This window comes from Mastacembelus armatus, chromosome 17 (assembly GCF_900324485.2).
Source record: "Mastacembelus armatus chromosome 17, fMasArm1.2, whole genome shotgun sequence".
Classification (NCBI taxonomy): Eukaryota; Metazoa; Chordata; class Actinopteri; order Synbranchiformes; family Mastacembelidae; genus Mastacembelus; species Mastacembelus armatus.
In genome coordinates this window covers 8,807,713-8,828,653 of record NC_046649.1, presented here as the reverse complement: position 1 = coordinate 8,828,653, position 20,941 = coordinate 8,807,713, and the positions used below count along the sequence as shown (strand labels likewise).

Below are 20,941 nucleotides of genomic sequence, written 5' to 3'. Positions count from 1 at the left end.
GGTGAATCTCATTGTGCCTTCTCTCACAGTGGAATTAGTACAGTTCGTTTGGTGTCCTGTTTATAATTGTCAGTTACACTTATATAATCCCCTGAATATGCTCATTTTCGAATTCCAGATTTATATATCTCTTCTGTATGTCATTGGCTGCTAGTAGTGATACTGGAATGGAGGAGCTACGCCACCTGCTGGTCAGGTTTATACTAACAAAGCTGATGAATTAAACATGTCAGCTCAAACACTGTGTTTAAGGGTATGTTTCAAATGATTCAGCTTTCTGTCATTTTTATTAAAAACAAAGCAGCAGTAGATCAGTAGAGATATTGGTAGTGAGTGAAATTAACATATTGGTTTATTGGCACCAAAGATTTGTCTTTCTTTCCTGTGCATGGCATGCAACATGGAACAAATATAAATTTCTTCATCTTTCTTACTCACATTTTATTAAAAACTGCTGAGCTGCTGAATGAATGCGAATAGTATCATGTATGTTTCCTCTATAAACAGAGAATAACAATTATGTGACCAATGCAATAAACAAATCATAATAAATACATTTCATTGCATGCTGCTACTTGGATATGCAAGGATGGGGACTAACTATGTATATTAACAGTAAAGACAATTGGAAAACAGCTCATGTACTGTATAATGCATCAGCAACTCATTTGAAACTTTTCCTTACCTACTGATGATATAGTTTCTTGATATAATGATGGCACCTCATCCAAAACTCATAACGCATAATGCTCATGCAGAAATCCAGGAATCAGAAATAATATTATGAAAGACAAGGCTCAATCCACATAGCGTCAACGCTAAGCAGCATTTCAAAGTGCCTCAGACAGAAAGAGCACGTATGAGAGAATATGTCTGCAGATCATTTTCCAGTTTTCTAGTACTACAGGGCTCGAGCTTTAGCATGGGCCTGCAGGAGGGCGGCTGTATCAGTGTGGGAACCTTGCTGGGCAATAGAGAGTGCAGTTCGACCATGCTGGGGGACAGAAAGAAAGAAAAGCAGCAAATTAGGATCATGACTGAAATCTTAAAATATGAACCCATAAATTAGAAATGGGCCTTTTAAAAACACCTGTAATTTTACAGGTCTAGCTGGCTTCACAGCCATCAGCATGGCTGTGCAGTAGGCTCTTAATTGTGTTTTCATATGAAAAGTTTTAAGGTGCAAAATTAACGCTCCTAGAGGACATATTAAATAAGAAACTTATGATCAAGGTTGCATTTATAGTTCAGGAGAAAAATGGGCTAAGAATTAATTTCATCAAAGTTAAATTATTCTAATTAATCTGAGTTAGTCTCAAGGTGAAACATGGTTTGGATTCGAAACAGAATGCCTGTGATTAATGGACTTTTTTTCTTAAACTAAATTAGAAGCAGACTGTATCAAAAGCACAATGTGCATACCATATTCATGTTCTCTTCCCTGCCTCCACTCGCTCCAGATAGTGATAATGTGTTGTTAGAGGATTAGCACATCTCAGACCAGGGAGATTTGTTTTACTGTGGCCCTGATTAATCCTCGACTGTCAGTCCACCCACATCTACACAGTGTGAGGCGAAACACTCAAGCTTTCATATATCTAAGCTCCTTTTTTGTATTCAGTTATGTGAAACAAAACGTAGATATGTTATTTTGTTATCAAATATAACAAGGTTTCATAAGAGCAATGGAACTGAAGTCATCAGTCAAACTGATCTGTTCTGAGGTTTACTTTATTTGAGGTGCTGTCTGTAGAAATTTAAAAAAAAAAAAAAAGTTATCATCCAAACCAAACTATGATTCCTCTGGTAGAACGACCATAAACAATTAATATCACAGACAGGATAACTCACACTAGTGGAAGTTAACATGAGGACAAAATTATTGTTCTTTCTCTGGTTAGAAGATAATATTGGCGGTAACTAGCTGTATCACCTTGTCAGTGAGCATGAGATCACACTGACTCCTCTCCAGCAGCAGCCTTGCGATGGGAGTGTGACCACGCTCAGATGCAAACATCAGGGCTGTGGTTCCCTGGTTGTCCTGGATGTTGATGTCTGCACCACAGCTCAGCAACAGGCGAACCATCACGTCTCTGCCGTGTCTCACTGCCAAGTGCAAAGCTGTCTGGCCCGTCTGAGCGGAGAGAAGCAGACAGTGAGACACAGGCTGAATATTTAGAGAGTTGTCCAAAACCACTATTGGTTTATCACACCTTCTTTACACCTTATTTATATACCACTCATTTGAGAGAACAGAGTGGAACACATTGCCTATAAGTTCATTGTGTTTCTAAGAGCCCTATAGACGAAATAAAAAGGTGTCAGAACTGAAGCAGTAAGTTATTGGCTTTCTTAGTCCCATATATGAGTCAACATGCTATATTTGCCATAAAGCAAGTGTTTTTCAATTGACTCTCGCTGTCTGCTACTGTCATAGTCCATATTTAAAGTCTGTAATAGTCTGTCTGTGGAAAATGTGAGGTCTAAACTTATATATAACCCCGATGACATCAAATGAATTATTTTTCAGACTTTGTCACGTTACCTGACTGGAGCGAATGTTAATATTGCCCATTTCCATTAGCTTGCGGACCACCTCCATGCCACCAAAGGCATCAGGGGCTGTCAGTGAAGCCAGCATCACTGCTGTGTAGCCTGCATTGTTCTGAAGGTTGATATCACTCACACCTGTGGTGCAGAGAGATGGTCAATACTCTCAGTATTTACAAGCCAGCTTGCTTGTGTAGAATAGCTCTGGTTAGCCAGTAATTTACCTGTGTCCAGTAGTAGGTTGACTATGCTGTAATTGCAGTGGGAGATGCTGTAATGCAGCACAGTGTTGTTGTTGTCATCTGCCAGGTTGACGAGGAAAGGAAGTAGAGAGGGTGTGGCCTCCTTCACCTCTTTCAGCAACACAGCCACTTTGCTTGCCACTGAGGCCTCCTCCGCTGCTGCACTGAACCAGTGCTGAAATAGCACGACCAGGGCGTTCCTCTGGAAAATAAAACACAGAAAGGACACCCATGGATAAAGTTTGCTGACAAGGATTTGGCAAATACAATGTATATTACACTTTGGAATAATTTTAGCAATCCTTAATCTAACACTGCACTAATTGGCTTGTTTAGCTAAAGAACACATCAGTGACATACTGTCACCATGTCAAGTTGATCTGGTGTTTCTGTTCATCTGTTAAATAAAAGTTAAATATTCACTTTGTTTTGGTGTCCACCAACAAAAGTCTGCCTCTTTAAATGGGAAAGACAGGTTGAGTGGAGGTTATCGAGTCATTGTGAATAAATGCAGCTTGATACATGGTGTGATGAGAGCAGTGAGAGTGAACCAGAACAGTAACTCTGCAGGCCATGAAACCAAAACTATGAGCTGAAAGATGCTTATGCCCCGTAGAAGTGAGAGGAGCTGCAGAGTTGAGTGAGTCATTCCAAGTGACTTGTCACATTACACACATTTCATCTATTGCTCATATAAAAATATTGCTAGGAGCTATCGAATACAAGAAAGCTTCCCGTTCGCTTCCAGATAATATATATAAGTTTCATTACAGTAATCATCTTGAGTATTAAGTATGGAGTTTGATTGAATGTTTCTATCAGAGAATCCACCTTACATACCATATCGTCATTGGGGTTGTCCATGATGTCCATGTGATCATTCAGGAACTGAGAGGCAGCTATAAAATCTGCACTCACAGCCTCCCTAAAAGAAAGAACATGTGTTTGCCGGGCACCGTAGGGAAAAAAGCAATAAAGAAATCTTTGCCTCATAGCATTAGGAATATATTCCCATGAGATTAAATTTTAAAACAGGATTGTAGGTGTTATTTCCTGCAAAGAAATCATCACAACTGCATAAGCTAACACTGATAAGGGGCCTCTAACCTGCTCCTGGTGGTTGTTTCTAAGCCAGGACACTGTTCCATCTGTTCTCCTGGGGGCTGTTGTTTCATCCTGGCTGTTTTCTTTGGATCCTCATCTTCCACATACACTATACGTCCATCTGTTTGCCCTGGTCCTGTTCCTCCTGATATGATCTGTGTGTGTGGGCTTTGTTCAGCCTCTTCTTCCATCCATCTTTTCTCTGGGTCTGAATCCACCTGGGCAGCAGCCATCTCCCTAATGAAATGAAAGAAACACAAAAATAAATGCATCCCATCATCGAATTATTGTAAACACAGGTTTAAGAATATAAAAGTTACTTGAATTAGAAACCAGTCAGTAGAGTTTGTTTTGTTTTTGGGTTTTTTTTTTTACCTTTTTTGACTTTTCTAAATTAGGAGGAATAAAAAAAGAATAGGAAAATGGAAAATGTTCAATTTGACACGGTCATTCTACAACATGAGTCAACACTCTAGAGGGAGTGGTATTTATGTTTCAATCTTAAATTATAATGTTTTTCTCAAAAGAGGAGTACAACAACAGTTTAGGTGGCTAAAGAGTTATACTAACCCTTCATTAACACCCCCAGAAAGTAGGCTTGCTGATGTCTGTGCACATCCGTCTCTCTTCATGAAGTATTTAGAGGCTGTGTGGACGACAAACAGAGGATCTGATGACATATTAATGCTTCTGACAATTTTTTTCATGGTCTGTGAGTAATGAAGTGACCATTCTTTCACAAAAGCTGTGAACCCACTTACTACAAACAAAGAAACAAGCCGAACTACCATTACTAAGGGAACCTTTTTTTTTTTTACTTTTACATTTTGAGTCCTGTTTGCCGTGGATACACCTTAACACTTTTTTTAACACTTTAAGACATACACAGTAGCGTTTCTCTGTAAAAATTAAATCAACTTACTTTTATCCCTGTCTTGATACAGCTGTTAAATTGATAAAACTGTTGGCACAGGGTCTGTGGAAATTGCTCCTATTTTCCTATTCTGTTTGAGACAGATTTTGCATTACACAGTGCTGAAGTGGCTCATCTAATAAAGCCCTATGAAGCTTATGGGGCTCATTCCTTTGTAAAAGCAGTAGCAATACTAGTTCTCATCCCCCATGCCTCTATTTGGGGTACAGTCTGCCTTAATTTATGAAGCTTTAAGACTGAAAGAATTGTAAGGTTTAAATGATTTAGCCTTGTTTTTCTAATTAAAAAGCTAAATTAAAAGTTTAAAATATGAGCATGACATGTAGAGATTTGGCACACTTGTTTCATACTCTCCCAAATTTCCTCTTTCAAGTTTTGCATAATGGTTTTTCTGACAGTTAACAGGGTAACGCTGTGGAACTGAAAATAAAAACAATAAAAACATCAGAGCAGTCTAACATTAACCGATCATGTGCTTTAGTGTAAAAGAATATCAAATGACTTGATTTTCAACTCATTAAACATAAATTTAAAAAAAAAAACATCACCTTCTAGGTGCAAGGGTGAAGTCAATAAAGGAGGTCCAGCTATAGTGATTATTCTACATTGAAGCAAACTGACTTCTTTTTTCCCAAAACCAAGTCACCACAATATAAGGAGCCAATCTACCTTCACTGTGGGAGCACTGTCTCTCACTATGAAGTCTCCAAAACATGAAATCAGACTGCTTCAGTGTAACACTGGAGGTCAAAATAATCTTTAAGACTATGTTAAATACGAATTTGTACTAGTCCATAATTTTCATTTACATAATTTGCCTGTGGAAAAGGTTGTGGAAGAGATGCGTACAGACATGTTTTTTACATTATGAGGATTCCTTATAGTACTGCTCAGTGTTAAATCAGGACACTAATACAGTGTACATTGACTACAAACCTCCATGTTGAATTATTTCTCCATCACTGTGCTGTGTGTAGTAGGAATTGAGGATGTTGACAAGTCTCATCATCTCCTGCTGCAGGGAGTTGACTTTGGGGTCTGGGTGCCTCAGAGGTTTACCCTCCCTGTCTGCACACAAACACTCCCACTGCCGATCCAGTAACCTCTTGATCTTGTTTATGTGGTGGACAACCACTGCTGTGTCCTCAGCTGAACCCTCTCCAGGTTCCACAGACACTAGTGAACTCCCTCCAGTAGCTACAAAGTTCTGTTGTTGACTTCTTTGCCTATTTGTCGTAACAGTTCTTGCACCACCCACATCTGGGCTTCTTGAGGAGGTCGCTTTATTATAATCTGGATTTATAGATCTTGTCACTGTCTCATCTTCATCCTGGTCTACCACTACCTTCTCTGCACGAACCCGCTCCCCAGGATTTTTTACAAGGTGCTCAATTTTCTTGTCTTTCCTTCTGCTTTCCTCTTGCTGCTCTCTTAGCAGCTCCAAGGCCTTCTGGAGCTCCAGGCCAGTCTCATGGAGTTTCTGCTCCAACACAGCTACCTTAGCCTGCAGGGACGTCACCGTTAGAAGCTCATCCAAATCTGTACTAGTCCTCCATTCATGTGTTGGATTAGAATCACCTTGACTGATGCTGTGATTTCTAGGAAACATGATATGAGTTTTCTTGTCCACAGTGCCATAATGGGATAAGGAATGAGAATTCGCAGTTCCATTCATTGAAGGGGGATAGATATGTGGATTCAGGGCCAGACGGAGCCTTTCTCTTTCCTCCTGCAGAATGCAGATCTGAGCCCGGAGCTCAGGAATTACCCTCACCTCCATCTCTAGCTCCCCCACACGTTCGAGGGCTTCTGTCAGCCGTCGTAAAAGCCCCGAGAAGTCCTGGGTTTGAGGGCTGTCCGAAGAATAGAAAATGTCTTCGCAGGAAATGTTTCTCTGTCCGAGGTGATCCCTCAAACTCTGGAGGCTGCCATTGTCATCGGTGGACTCTGAGCCTTGTCTCAGCAGTACTGTGAGTGGCAGACTGGAGGCACGGAGGAGATTAGGTCTGATGTGCTCACCTAAAGGTTGCTCATCAAACTCCTTGATTCTTGCCTCCATCTCTGCCAGGGATTTGAGCCGTGTGGGAGAAAGGGGTACCCTGTGATCATGTGCCCAAGAAGTGTAGCCATGATGATGGGTGTCTGACAGTCGGGATCTGGGGCCAAGAGCTCCAGTAGATCCCCAGGGGCTGGGACGGTAGCCACACCCAGAAGGGTTGAGGTGCCTGGGAAGAGTGGCTGCCCGAGGGCCTTTGCTCCGGCGCTGGATTGGGACTCTTTTGATGGTATTGCCTTTCTCTATGTCATCCACATACTTCAGGAAGTCCAGGTCAAGTTGAAAGCCATAAGGAGTTTCCACTGAGTAAGGAGGCTTCCCTTTAATTCCGTTCTCTGTTGTTTTATGAGGAGAGATATTTCCTGTAAACATTGAAACACCAATTTAGTATTGATTTTAAATGAATGTAAAATAAATAGTAAAATTTTGTCACGTTTAAGGGCCTTTTTTTACCATTTTGTCTCTCCATCTCTGTGATCTCTTCAGTTCTCCAGAAAATGATTGTCACATTATCTGGCTGGACTTTTGGTATCTAACAAAGCAAATACAGTAAAATCAAAATAGGGGAATGAATTGAGCCAGCCACACATAAAAGACACGTGATAAGACATTTTTAAAGTGGTAGCAGTGGTTATTGTGTGGTTCTCTAACAGAAAAATGATCTAAAAACACATTCATAATTTCTGGGAACACAACTGATGAACTTTGGCACTAATACTAACTTGAGGTCTGTGGTATTTTTATGGGAGACAGATCTTAATTTGCATTGAGATGGAGCAGCAACAGTCGTTTTGTGTACACCGTTCTTCCCTCTATTCAGTCTCCATAATGTAATGCAAAACACAAACATCCAATTACGCTCAAGTGCTCTCTCTTCCTCTCCCATATTCTCTTTTTTTCCCAAAGATCTCTGTTTTTCTCACACTTTCACTGCTTCATTTCTTCCATGCATCAGGCAGCTATTATTCAACAGTGGCAGGGCTGATGTGCGCTTGATTACAGCCCTGCCATCCAGGATGAAAGCTGAAAATAGCTTGAGTCTGTTTAGCCAGCAGCCTTGGCCAGAAGAGCAAAATATGCTCCTACAGACATAAATACAGACAGCCATTGTTCTGACTCACTACTTTCTTTCCTTCCTAATCCCTCTCTCTCCCTCCTACAAGGTCCATAGTCTTCTTTTCGATCTCTGCTTTGCTTTGGCTGAGCTGTCTCTCACTGTAACTTCCTTATACTTCCTCATATTTCACTAAAAATATTTGTACTGTGCATAATTTTTACAGTACATGGCTCTAGTGCCCTTTGAATCTGCTGACTCTTCTTTGTTCTCTTTAAATAGTCTATACGACAGAGAATAATCAATACTCTATGGAGTCGCCTGCCTCGCCTCAATCTCTGTCTTTCTCTTCAATCCTCACCTCTTCCCTCCTTCCTCCCATGTTTTCCCCTCCCCTCTTCTGACCACCAACCTCAGTGGCAGCTTGCTATACTCATGAAGCACCACAGCCACCGAGCTGCAGCCCCAAACAATGTCAGCTATGCAGTAAACAGAAAAACAACACCAAGTGGCCCTGCTGGGAATTTTGTCCCTCATCATTCACACACTCTCTTGATGGCCGGCAATAAACAGCAACCAATGCCTACACAAGTTAAGATGTAAACACTGGAATATCTACACGCACACCTGAATTTAAAGACAAATGTTGTAATATTATATGCACACAGGACCTGTATGTACACTATGTAAAACATGTCGGGTATAGTATGTTAACCTTTGTTGTTTTTCAGATGGCTTGAGGTTGTCATAGCCTGTCACATGAGCAAATATTACAGATAATGTTGGTTCATTATCAATCATATGCTTGATTATCAATAGTTATCATTAGGGCTGGATGTCGAACTATAAAAAGTACAATTTCATGCTGAACAAAGTCTGAGAAGTACGAAAGAATATGACTCTAAGCAAGCTTTCTACACCAGCACTCAGTAGTTAACAGTTTCCAGTGCGTAGACAAATATGTGCTAAAGATGCACTTCTGTCATATCCCAAAAAAGCAGTGAGTCGGATGTCCAGTAGCGGTTGTACTTTATGGTAGGAAAACACACCCAACTACATAAAAAATAGCTTTGCAAATATTACTGAAACCTAATGCAAGTTTTATACATTAAAACTGATACAGTATATAGTTAAGGCAGTGGAGTTTTAAGATGAGGAATTTCTCAGCACTCAGTCTGACAAGTCTAAGTTTAGCCTATACATGTGGGTGTAAAGCTAAAGTACATGTCACAAGAGGAGGCCTAGAAGTGTGTTCATTTTACAAGTTAGTCAAATAATTCAGTTTAATGTACTCCAGACTGGGACAGAGAAAAGTTTGAGGCTTTGATATGGGAATAAGGAATAAAGCCAGACATTGACTACAACCAGAGACTGTACTAAGCACAGACTCACTCAGTGCTACTCAGCAGAGCACCTGTTAACTGCAGAAATCTCAATCAGTCTCACTGCAGGCTCTATTATCAAGTTCAGAATACAGGCTGCAGTTCAAAAGCATAGCAACACCTTCACAAATGTACTGAGCAAGTAGAAAAGGAAGATCTTGTCTCATTTCATACTAATTCTATGTAAAAAATTATGTTAAATGCCACAGTTAATTGTTCACTGTGTAAAAGTATCTATTAGCTTCAACAGTATTTATAAATATGTTGTCAGTGTGTAATCACTAGAAAATAGCAACCATTGCATTTTATTAACCTCAGAATGAGACTTTTAAATCTTCGTAAGGATCGGGTCTCCTTTAATGGAGGCAGCCATGTTGCACTGCCATGTTTCTACAGTAGCCCAGAATGGACAAACCAAACATTGGCTTCAGACAGCGAATCACATTTTGTTGTAAAGTCATGAGAGGTGATGGCCACCGCACCTTCCCTGATGCCTAGAAATGGGGCAGTGGGTGTCAGGGGTGCTCAGAAATTTGAATTATGCAATCTCTCCACCATCTTTCAATTTTTCACACTCCACGATTAAAGGAAATTATAAGCTTACTTGGTTTATTGCTGAGAGTTATATCTAGTTATATCTATATCTATCTTTTTGTACAGATTAAATAGTAAAGATAGTAATGTGTATTGTGAGAGGGATAGGGCAGCTGTCCTCTCCTGTTCATAGACTTTATGCTAATGCTAAACCAACCATCTCCTGACTGTAGCTTCATACATTTAGGGGAGTGATGGCAATCTTCTCATCTAACCCTAAATCACAGGAGTATTTTGAACTACATCAGTAGGATGAACCACAGCCAATCTAAATTTAAAAAGAGAAATGTTCTTTTTTATGTTATTTCTTGCCTGTTCTCAGAAAAATGAGGTGGGATACAAACAGCAAGAACTCACAAGTCTTTTGCACATAAATATAGACATATTCATACATTTCTTCCAGGCATGGTTACCGCAGAGGAGACAAAATAGCAGAGTTACAGTTAGGCTGTTCCCTAATCTTCTCCACATTTCCATGGCACAGGATTTAATTGTGTATGCGTGCAGCAATAGGCCTATATCACAGGAAACGCAAGAAATGAAACGTAAAATATTCGCCTTACCCTAAACAGGCCCCAGCCCGAACAGCACCACTGCCTCTGCCCACACCAAACTCAATCCAAAGTCAACCATCAGAATGGGTTTCTTTTTTTTTCTTGAGATTTCAAAATCAGGGTTTCCTTTGTATTCAGCTAAAGCTCTTCTTTTGTTTCCATCAGACGAAATGTCACAGCTTTTTGAGAAGCCAATTTTCTTTTCCCACAGCTGCTCTCCTCTGGGTAAGTGTGTCCCTTCTCACACAGATCATTCAGCTTTGCATCAGTATAAACCTCATAATCACAACATCTCGATCCACAGCATTTTTTACCAAAGCCACAAATGAAATATGAACTCATGACACAACAAAAGGCAACCTCCCTTTGAAGCAATGATAAATGCTCAAACATAGATTAAAGGATCATTTTAGATTTTAAATGTTTTTATAATTTTGTGGTTTCATGTGGGGCAAACTTGCAGAGTTTTTGCAGAGGCATTTTGTCCCAGCCAACAACATGCATTGTGTGTTTGGACACTTTTTGACACTACTATACTGAATTTTAAGACAGTTGCCATTATCTAAAACTAGTTTTACCTAGCAGTCTGTACTGTACACATGTCTACATGTGTTCCCTGTCTATGTTCTGTTCCCAGAAAAAATATTCCTCTCCTACATTTTTTGGCTGTACAGACTGTGGTTGTTCCAGTACATAACTCTAAACCCTGTCTTCTGTTCAGAGTAGATTTAGAAACCAGAGCCAAGTGTTTGGACTCAAGCAACCTCCCCTCTCCTGCTCTATCTCTCACTTCTTTTTTTTCTGCCAAACTACTGTTTTTCACTCACTGCCTCCATAAGGGCTTTTTAGAAATCCCTCAAGGTCTGTGATGTTTTTTTTTCAGTTTGTATGTTTTCATCATGGGATTTTGGACCAATGGAGTTGCTGTGCACATATTCCAATAATAACATAGTCAGAGTGGCATTGTGGCATCTCAGCCTCATTGAGTGGATATGTGGAGGCAAAGCTCAGAGGATGAAACAGCTGCCAGGGGCTTCACGCAAGGAAGAAAGCTATGGTATGTTAACATGGCAAGGTTAAAATACAAAGGGTGTGTGTTCACATGGATGTGTGTTTGTGTTGGTTTCTGTGCAGCATGTGCAAATATAAATGTAATAAAATGTAAATAGAATTCAACATTTAAACTTATTCCCATGAAAGTCTCATTAGTATTCATCACAGGCCCAGAAATCCACTCCACTCAATTTGTTAAACCACTTTCGAGTCAAAAGCTTTTCTGACCCTGAATGTAGATCAGCCGGTCCCGGATCGAAGACTTTCAAGGTCAGCATTCAGCATCTTGGCTTTGATTAACTATCCATTCCAGCAGTTCTCCCATGTCTGGGTAGATAGGATATGAATATTAAATCAGACCTTACCTTGTGGCATGTGTTCAGCAGTTTCCTCCACTTTGTCTTGCTGATGTGAGGGTGTGTTTGCCAGACAGTCCAATTCAGTCTGCTCTCAGCTCAGTTCAGCCCGTCTGTCCTGAGAAGGCAGGGAGGTGCTGTCATGGAGAGTGGCATGCTGCAGCTCTTTGGTAAATGCCAACATGCAGCCCCTGCCATAACAGAAGCTGGGGTAGCTTGTGTGTAAAAGAGAGCACAGAGAAGGGAGGGGCTTATGGACATGCCTTTCCTACAGTAACTCCAGTCCAACAAGACTGACAAGTGTGCAGCTGTAGATGTGAACAACCACACCCACTCATTCAGACAATAGCCAATAAGAGTTCAGAGAAGTAGATGGCTTGGAAAGACAGCAGGTCTACTGGGATCCTGATGACAACATGTCAAAATATGAGGCATCTGGTATGAAGTAAGAGAAAGTACCAGAGTCATCTTACTGAGGCTGTCCATAATCCTCTCACTTAACGTCAGTGACCATGCAGTACCTCACAGACCTCTGTGTTACAGAATGTGTAACACTATCTAATGCTACGTGGTCTCTGTCCCATATAATCAAGTAAACAGGGGGGAGAGCTGAGGGCTTGGTGCCATTCATAGGGGTCAATTCTCTTGGTGCATACTTTTCATTCTTCATGGATCCTCTTTCAAGCTATTACCAGCATCCTCCTCTGGGGCACCACTATCATGCCAGCAGAGTCTGTCATCTTCTCTTTATAAAGGCAGTGGACCATGAATGACAACTGTCTGGCCTGGTTTCCTGAGCTTTACAACCTAATATGTTGTGAAACTTGGAAATTGCTTTTTTAGCCACACACATGGTTCTAAGGATGGTAATGTCAGTCTGACAAGCTGTTCGTCTGTCCGCCACACAACAACTTTAGATGGGTTCCAATGACATTCATGGTCCCTAGGGGATTAAAACTCGCAACTACTCCTCTAGCACCACCAAAATAGATCAAAGCTTTAATTCATCCATTTAATTAGTAGTAGTGTCTTTTCTTCTAGTGCCATCTTGAGGTTGACATGTTTCTAGTAAACCTTGACACAGACATTCATGTATCCCACAGTCTGAATTGCTGTAACTTTTGTGATCCACTGACTTCTTCTTTAGAGCCACTATGAGGTTTGTGACTTTATGATTAATGTCTCAGCAACTGTTTCTGTATTTGTCCAATACCTGAAAATCTAATAACTACCATTGGCCTCAGCTGCCCTTTGTGTTTAGTGCTAATTATCAAATGCAATGCTGACATGCTAAAATGAGATGGTGAACAAAATACACATTACCTGGTAATAGTAAAGAGGTTAATTCTATATTTGCATATTGATTAGCATTAGCTCAAAACAGCTTGACAGGACTGGTAGCATTGCAGTACTCTTTAGTCAAAGTTCTCCAGTAGTTCATCTTTCCATTGTTCTTCTCAGTCAGTTTAGTTTATATTTTCTGCGTTAGTCATCTTTCTTACTTTTGCCTTCAACTCTTTTCATTGTGTCTATGAGAGAAAAGTTTATCCCCCTGTACAGTTTGTGCCCGACTGTGTGTATTGCTGATCAGTTGCCAACTGGCATCAACTAACTAACTTGAAAGTAAACTAAACTGAATCATTTTTATGAAAAAATCTATGACACTCTGAGGCACAACAGGAACAGCCACCAATGCCTTGTGCCCCACTATGAATGGAAAAGAAATTATCAAGAATTAGCAAGAACTACTCATTTTCCATTATCCAAGCAGACAACTGACTCCAACAGGGATTGTGGTTTGACTCAAGGGAGAGGGAGAGAAAAAAACAGTTTTTATTGGAGAAAATGACTGTGATGGACTGACCACAAACTGCAGACATCTTGGCCAAAAATAAAAAGATGTTCTCCAAAGCAGTTTCAGAGAAAGATTTAGAGTTGCATCATATTCGAGGAGAACTGTGGGGTATAATGTAATGGACTTAAAAGATTAGATGAAAAATGAGTTGTTAATTATTAACTTATACAAATAATTGTTTTGAGCCCATAAAGTGAAATGTATGAGGCAGAAGGTTTGCTAGCTGCAGGATATTAATTTTCCTCCTATTTGACTGTTATTACTTGTGGAAGCTGGCTGCTGGTAAAAAGCATAACTGGAGGCAATTTAAATACTGCCAAGAGACAGAGGGGTCCTCTTTTTAGCAGAAATCATGTGGTGTTTTTGGAAGCTGCAAATTCTTCACTAACATTTGCTTAAATTATTCTAAACACTTTCCAATTTTTCAAATTCTAATAATACTAATCAGTTAGTGCCCATATGCTCATCTACCATTGCTTTTAGGGAGAATTTAAAGGCAAACTGAAATAAAATTGAAGAAAAAAGAAAATAGTTCAATCCTTCTAAAAGTTTGACACAACTAACTTCTCCCATTTTATGCTTGTGGTCAGAGGAGGTGCAGATTGTGCTGTAGCTGCACTGACCAGTGAAACAAAACCATCTTTTTGACCAGAAGGCCTGCAGAGCACTGGTTATTTATAACTGCCATTTGAAGCAACTGAATTCATTTGCATCTATAAACATAGTATGTAGATCATAGGTCATTCAGTATTACTGTTAAAGTTTCTATTAAGGCTGAGGCCACAGTAGCAAGAGATGTTTTTAATAATAGTTCATAGTTATACATCAGTTAAAAAAAAAAAAACCTTCAGAATTAACCCCTGAGAGTTTTTTTTAACAGAAATAGTTATTTTTCTCAGCCAGATCTCAGTCAATGTCTGTGAATTTAAAGGGCATAAAAATCTGTTTGACTTTGACACACAAACATGTAAACAGTGACACTTTGAATAAACATGTAGAATGTACTGTCTGTGTATATAGTAGATACATGCTATTATTGTTAGCTATTCTTTAGCGAAAAGCAAAACGTATCATGTTTAGTTCAGTGTTTAGACAGAGGAACAGTGCATCACTACCTTTACTGAATTATTTTTGTCATGTATATCATTATAACAGCAGTACAAACTTGCTTAGAGAAATGTCTCCATATCATCGTCCATATAATCGTCCATACCATATAAGAGTAGTGCAGCAAATACATGTCTAAAGCAATGCAGACATTGCAGAAGTCATTTAGTTCCTTGTCTTTAGAGAGAGAATCACATTTGTTAAAGGGAGACCATACATACATATCATACACATATACTGTACACACACAGTTGTTTTCATTCCTCATTGAAGCTTTACATTGATATATATTCATTTCTTGGAGAATAATGCTTCTTTTACCATAACCACGATTTGCATAACCCTGACCCATGGCTAACCTTAACAATCACATCCTGGCTGTCCCCCTGGCCCCTAATTGGTCCTCTACTACGTCTCTTACTCTTTGAAGCTGTGATTATGTAAATGTGTGCTCTCAAGATTATGGACTGTGTTTACTCTGTACACACTAGGCGGCTCATCAAACTATGCTTTCGTATAACTAGTTAACATTTAACAATGAGACTCTGGGTCATCACCCTGCAGTATTTGGGAGGCAGTGAAAATTGTAGGGAGAGTGCAGCACAAATGAGTCTTTTGTGTTTTTTATGCTGTATGTATAGAGTAAAAGTTAAAGGAGTAGTGCAAAATGCAGTTAACCTTTCTTTGACACTCTGGAATAGCATGATGTTTCACTTCAGGGCCATTAAGCCATAATTCTTCATGTTAATCTGGTAGTGTTTTTTGTTTTAGATTTACAATGAAAACAATTCATGTGGCTTGATTTGGGCAACAGATGATTTTCCATTACATGCATCGATACTTATATAATAACATGCCAGTATGCATGCCCACTGATGGCTGAAAAATAAAACTTGACTTGTAAGTCACTTTCCTCATCCTGCCCTATATGTAAACTGGGTCATCTTCCGGTTTAAAAATAAACCAGCCACACAACAATAACACTGACCAGCCATGGGCCGCGGCCTTGGGACAGGTCACTATAGGCCAGTTAAACACCGTCCCCGCCACAGAGAAAAATATCAATTTCACTTTGCTTTAACATTGTTGCAATGCTAAGGAGATAAAAAAAAAAAGAATTACTCTTCAGGAAATACCACCTGGGGAATGGAACAAAACTGTTTGCATCAAGAGTTGGGCTGAGCATATTTAATGCAGAAAAATGCCACTGCAAACATTCCACCCAATTAAAACCCACCACTGAAATTTGAATATAGATGAATAGAGCTCTAATTCCAATAGTCCACCCAGTAGAAGGAAACTACGTCCTGCATACAGATATTGATCTGATGATGTTAATAATTGATCTGAAACCAGCAGTGCACATAAAAATCCCAGGATCTTCACCCAGTGGCTCGTCATCCAGTCACAGAGGCAGGAGAGCTGCCGAATGCTGCCTTGATATCATTGACACACACCTGGTAAAGCAGAACAACAGCAGGAATGATAATCACATTAATCCCAGTATTGTTAGTCCTGGCTGCTACATGTGTCCCTGCCCTCAGTGGCAAAGAGGAGCTTCCTGATGTCCATTCTGAAGCCTTGGCTGAAACCCAGTCCCACTTTGCTGCTCTGGATGATGTGCATCTCCTGGCTAATGGCCTCCTCCAGCTGGGTCAAAGCTTGCGGGAGTTTGTGCAGAAGACAAAGGGACAGATAAATGACATCCTCCAGAAGTTTAACATCTTCGACCGCTCATTTTATCAGGTGTCAGTGCTCGCCAGTGAAATTAAAGAGGAAGAGGAGGAACTGAAAAAGACTACCGTGCTACTGAAGGCCAACAATGAGGCAGTCAAGGGCCTGTCTGTTGAGATCAACTCTAGGGTGGACAGTTTCATGCAGGAGCGGAGTCAACTGCAGAACAAAGTGGAGAGCCTTGAGAAGAAGCTGAGCAGTTTGATGCAGGGTGTGATGACAAGTGAACAAGTGGCAGAGATCAGTGGCCTCAGGGTGAGTCACCTATTGTATTATCCCTAACTATGCTTTGTTTGTTTGTTTTTTTTTTCTTTCAGTAATTGATTCTCATAATACCGACTCAAGTGTTATATATATAATTAAATAAAAACACTGTTTAATACATCATATGATTCCTGTGTTTTCCCTGTCCAGGATGTGATCTACAGCCAGGAGAACAGCATCATGGAGTTGCTAAAGGCTGTGAGCGAGCAGAGTGACCAGATCAACCAACAGCAGACAAAGATCAAAATTCTGGAGAAGAAGGTAAATGTTAGGGGACTGTATGAAAATTATTGGTAGAGTAGATTAGGTCAAAGACAAGATGGGGAGGGTTATGTGTATGTTTGAATTTTCAATGAAAAGAAGGAAGCTTTTAGAGAGAATAATGAATTATCTTTCTAAAATTTCACCTCTAAATTAATTTTTTCCTGCTGATGTGTAATATTAAAAAAAAAAAGAAAAAATCAAATGCCCAAGAAGCTTTTGTTTTGTTATGAACTGTCATCATCATGCCATTGCACAGACTCTGCTCTTAGAAAGAGACTTTAGTGGTGTCACTATGCTATGATATATATTTACAGTTTAACAGCTTGTTTGCTGCTGAAGGAATTTGCATATTTTTAATAATCTCATCCAGTGACTCAGTGATGAATACATCAAAATGGTGTCTGAGCTGACAATATTATTAAAATAAAATATAACATTTGACATTGGATGTTTATTATATGTGGAAGTTTTATTTATTCCACATTATTTCAAGTGTTTCCCTCACAATCTCCCCCAGTTTACAGCCAACACATTAGCCCAGGAGACCATTGAGAGGACGCCTGAAATCTTCACCAGTGAAGCACCAACACTTACTCCTTATCAGGCCTCAAGCTCTGCCAGAACTGCAACACTGATACGTAAGATGAACAATACTTAAGTGTTTTAGTTTTTATTGTTTGTTACGCAGTATATCTTCAAGCACCTAGGTTAAGTATTCTGTCTTACTGTACCAGTGCTTTGATTTATGTCAAAGCAATTTCCACCAGTTTTCTGCTTCACATTCATAGTTTCACACAGTCACAGCTGGGAGCTGCCTGGCCCAGTCACAGTCTCTGTATTTACTAAGAGATCAATTACACTACACAGATTTACATGCCAGTGCTGCTGATATGAACTGTTCTGAGAACCACTGCACCGTCACTTTCCAGTTAAACTTTATGCGGGACAGTTTGACAGTTATCTTTGTGGTTATGTTGAACAGACCTCCCATCAGACTGTAGTGAGCTGTTCAACAGAGGGGAGCGAGTCAGTGGTGTCTATGCCATAAGACCCAATGGATCTGAGCCATTCATGGCTTTTTGTGACATGAGCAAAGGTACTCACAGTCTCACAGAAAAATTATTTGACTTCTTTGTGAAATAACAACAGCATGAGATGTTTGGTTTAAAATAGTAGAGCTCTGATACAGGCATAGGGGACAGAACAGTACTGAACTCACTGATATCAGTGAAATAAAGCTAAAAACAGTAACACTGGATTGCATCGTTTCCTGTATGAGTCCCCCATGCATGTTAAGGACATTTTAATCTGAATGCCACTATCAGTGAAATGTGTTATATAGAGAAGTAATTATAGCATGTAAATACAATGACTATGAAGAGTTGATGAATATTGCTTTCAATATTATACCAATATTTATTTTTTTTTGCATTTAGATCATGGAGCAACAGTTATCCAGCGAAGGAGAGATGGTTCAGTGAATTTCGATCAAACCTGGGAAAAGTATAAACATGGATTTGGAGAGTTTCAAGGTGAGATATCAGATATCATATACATATATATATATATATATATAGTGTCAAATGTTGGAAAATATATTCACATACTGTGAAGTTCTAAATTGCTTCATTTATATCTCAATTATATGGTTTGTAATTGTATAAGCTCTGTAAACACCTCTCTATATCATGTATCTTTGTGTGCATCACTTCTCATATGTACCTGTTAAGCCATGTCAGCTCTAATCTCTCAGTGATGTTTCTGTCACAGGAGAGTTTTGGCTGGGGCTGAGGAAGATCCACGCTTTAGCCATTGAGGGTAATTCCATCCTTCACATCCAGCTGGAAGACTGGAAACAGGGCAGACGCTTCATTAACTACAAATTTTACCTTGATGACGCCAAGAGCAATTACACCATTCACCTCACGCATCTTTCTGGAGATTTGCCTGACCCCATGAGCAACCACACAAGCACAATGTTTTCCACCAAAGACAGGGGCAATGACAACCACCAGGACTCTACCTGTGCTCACAACTACACAGGTACAACATATGCACATGTGGTGGGCATGTTCCCCATGTGATACAAAGATAAATAAACATTTGTCATGCAGTATCAAATGCACAACTTGTGATTTCCATCTTCCAGGTGGATGGTGGTTCATCTCTTGTGGACACACCAACCTGAATGGGAGATACTTCCACATGAGACCAAAAGGGCATTCTGAGCGGAGGAGAGGGATTCTGTGGAAGGCAGGTCGAAAGGCTTCCTACTCATTCAAATTGACCCAGATCTCTGTCCACCATGTGGCCACCCCCAGCACCACCTCCTCCACTTCAGTTTCTTTTGAGACAGGCAGCTTTCTCTGATCCAGTGAAAATATTCAAACCAAAACAGCACTAAACAGCGGCCTCTTCAGGAGAGCCTTGGTTATGCTTCATAAGGGCAGCCATTGTTTCAGAAGGCAGAGAAGAAGTTGTTCCCTCCAACTACCAAGTCCCACTAGATCAAAACCAGTCACATGTGACATAGGCAAAGCTTTACAATTGTGAGTGCTGCTGTGTCCCAGACAGGGAAAACTGTATTACTGTATTACTGTATTATTATGTAGATCCTATCATACCACAGGAGAACATATAAAGGTATTGTGAAATCTAAAGTATGCAGAATTGCAGTTAGCTTGTTGTTCAGAATGTCATATCAAGGCATAAAATGTATCGTCACTCACAGTATCCCAGATTTCATAGGTTATAGAAAAAAATCAGAGACAGTGTCGTGAGCAGTGTTTATACTGGGTCACACTGACTCTACAGCAGTGGTTCCCAGCATTGGAGCGGGTCATGAACTACATCTAAGAGCCCGGGAGAGAATATCTTGTTGATTCTGTCACGGGTGGAACTGCTTACAACTTGTCATCGACAATAAGTGACAAGGGATCCCAAATAAACGATGATTCATTTTGATAGGTCAAACAAAACAAATATGACTGCTACAAACTACTAATAGAGATAACACTGGTACAACTTACAATATATACATATACACATGTACATCCAAGTGTTATGGTGACTTCTAATGATGCTAATATTCATTTTGGTGTAGGTTACCCTAACTGCTAATGTAATAGACTGTTTTTCCTTGGTCAGACTGTCTGACTGTGACCTATAGCTGCTTGTTATTATGGACTTTAGATTGTTTTTGGTCTTGCACAGGATGGTTTTTTTAGAGTATGTCAACATTTTTTTATGTCAAAGTCTAATAAATAATTAACAAATTTTTGCTGATGCTCTTACTGCTAAAACCGTGTGAATGTTGCACTGGGATATTGTCTGCAAAACTCTTTTGTACTTTGTTCTAAGGTCCCTTGAATAAACTGTAGATGGCAGCGTTGTTCTTTCTCCCACAGATTCCTTCCACTCCAATTTGATTTTGCTTCAAATATAATCAGATCAAACTAAATAGTGTATGTAAGCAGACACTTTCTTATGATCACATATATATACTAGTATTTGCTTCTTATTGCCATCTAATTGCTTCTCATGCACTCTGTTATCCCCTTCGCCTTGGGTGAAATGGTAAGTATCCACTGTTAAGTTAGTGATAAGTCCACCCTCGATGAGAGATATCATCCTTCTTTCTGCATATCAATACTCCAAGCACAGCTGCAGGCCTTCACAAACGGGCAAACTGCTCCCATATCACCTCAGTAACTTCCACCCAGACACATTCAAACACACACATCTTTGTGACTGGGCCTGCAGCCTTGACAGTGATCTTCTTGCACATGTGTGAAGGAGCGTCTTCAGTTACTCCACCTGCCCCTGCATACGTATTAGT

General features: G+C 39.9%; 2 protein-coding genes across 4 annotated transcripts; one reads left to right on the top strand and one right to left on the bottom strand.

The window, feature by feature from the left end:
* Window positions 1–321: 321 nt before the first annotated feature.
* Window positions 322–12,221, bottom strand: LOC113134222 (KN motif and ankyrin repeat domain-containing protein 4-like). Its single transcript, XM_026313466.2, has 10 exons — window positions 11,889–12,221; window positions 7,340–7,418; window positions 5,767–7,248; window positions 4,467–4,542; window positions 3,900–4,133; window positions 3,633–3,717; window positions 2,775–2,994; window positions 2,546–2,688; window positions 1,934–2,134; window positions 322–994 (listed from the first exon to the last, which is right to left on the bottom strand). Exons 2-10 carry the CDS (start codon window positions 7,353–7,355, stop codon window positions 902–904), a joined length of 2,550 nt encoding a protein of 849 aa, XP_026169251.1. The 5' UTR covers window positions 7,356–7,418; window positions 11,889–12,221; the 3' UTR covers window positions 322–901.
* Window positions 11,344–20,312, top strand: LOC113134224 (angiopoietin-related protein 3-like). Of its 3 annotated transcripts, none has more exons than XM_026313468.2 (8): window positions 11,344–11,527; window positions 16,386–16,830; window positions 16,990–17,100; window positions 17,621–17,741; window positions 18,086–18,199; window positions 18,540–18,635; window positions 18,874–19,146; window positions 19,253–20,312. In XM_026313468.2, exons 1-8 carry the CDS (start codon window positions 11,463–11,465, stop codon window positions 19,471–19,473), a joined length of 1,446 nt encoding a protein of 481 aa, XP_026169253.1. In that variant the 5' UTR covers window positions 11,344–11,462; the 3' UTR covers window positions 19,474–20,312. The 3 variants fall into 3 exon arrangements, with proteins under 3 accessions (XP_026169253.1, XP_026169254.1, XP_026169255.1); XM_026313469.2 differs by having other exon boundaries at window positions 11,414–11,527; window positions 16,198–16,830; XM_026313470.2 differs by having other exon boundaries at window positions 11,457–11,527; window positions 16,588–16,830.
* The last annotated feature ends 629 nt before the right edge of the window (window positions 20,313–20,941 follow it).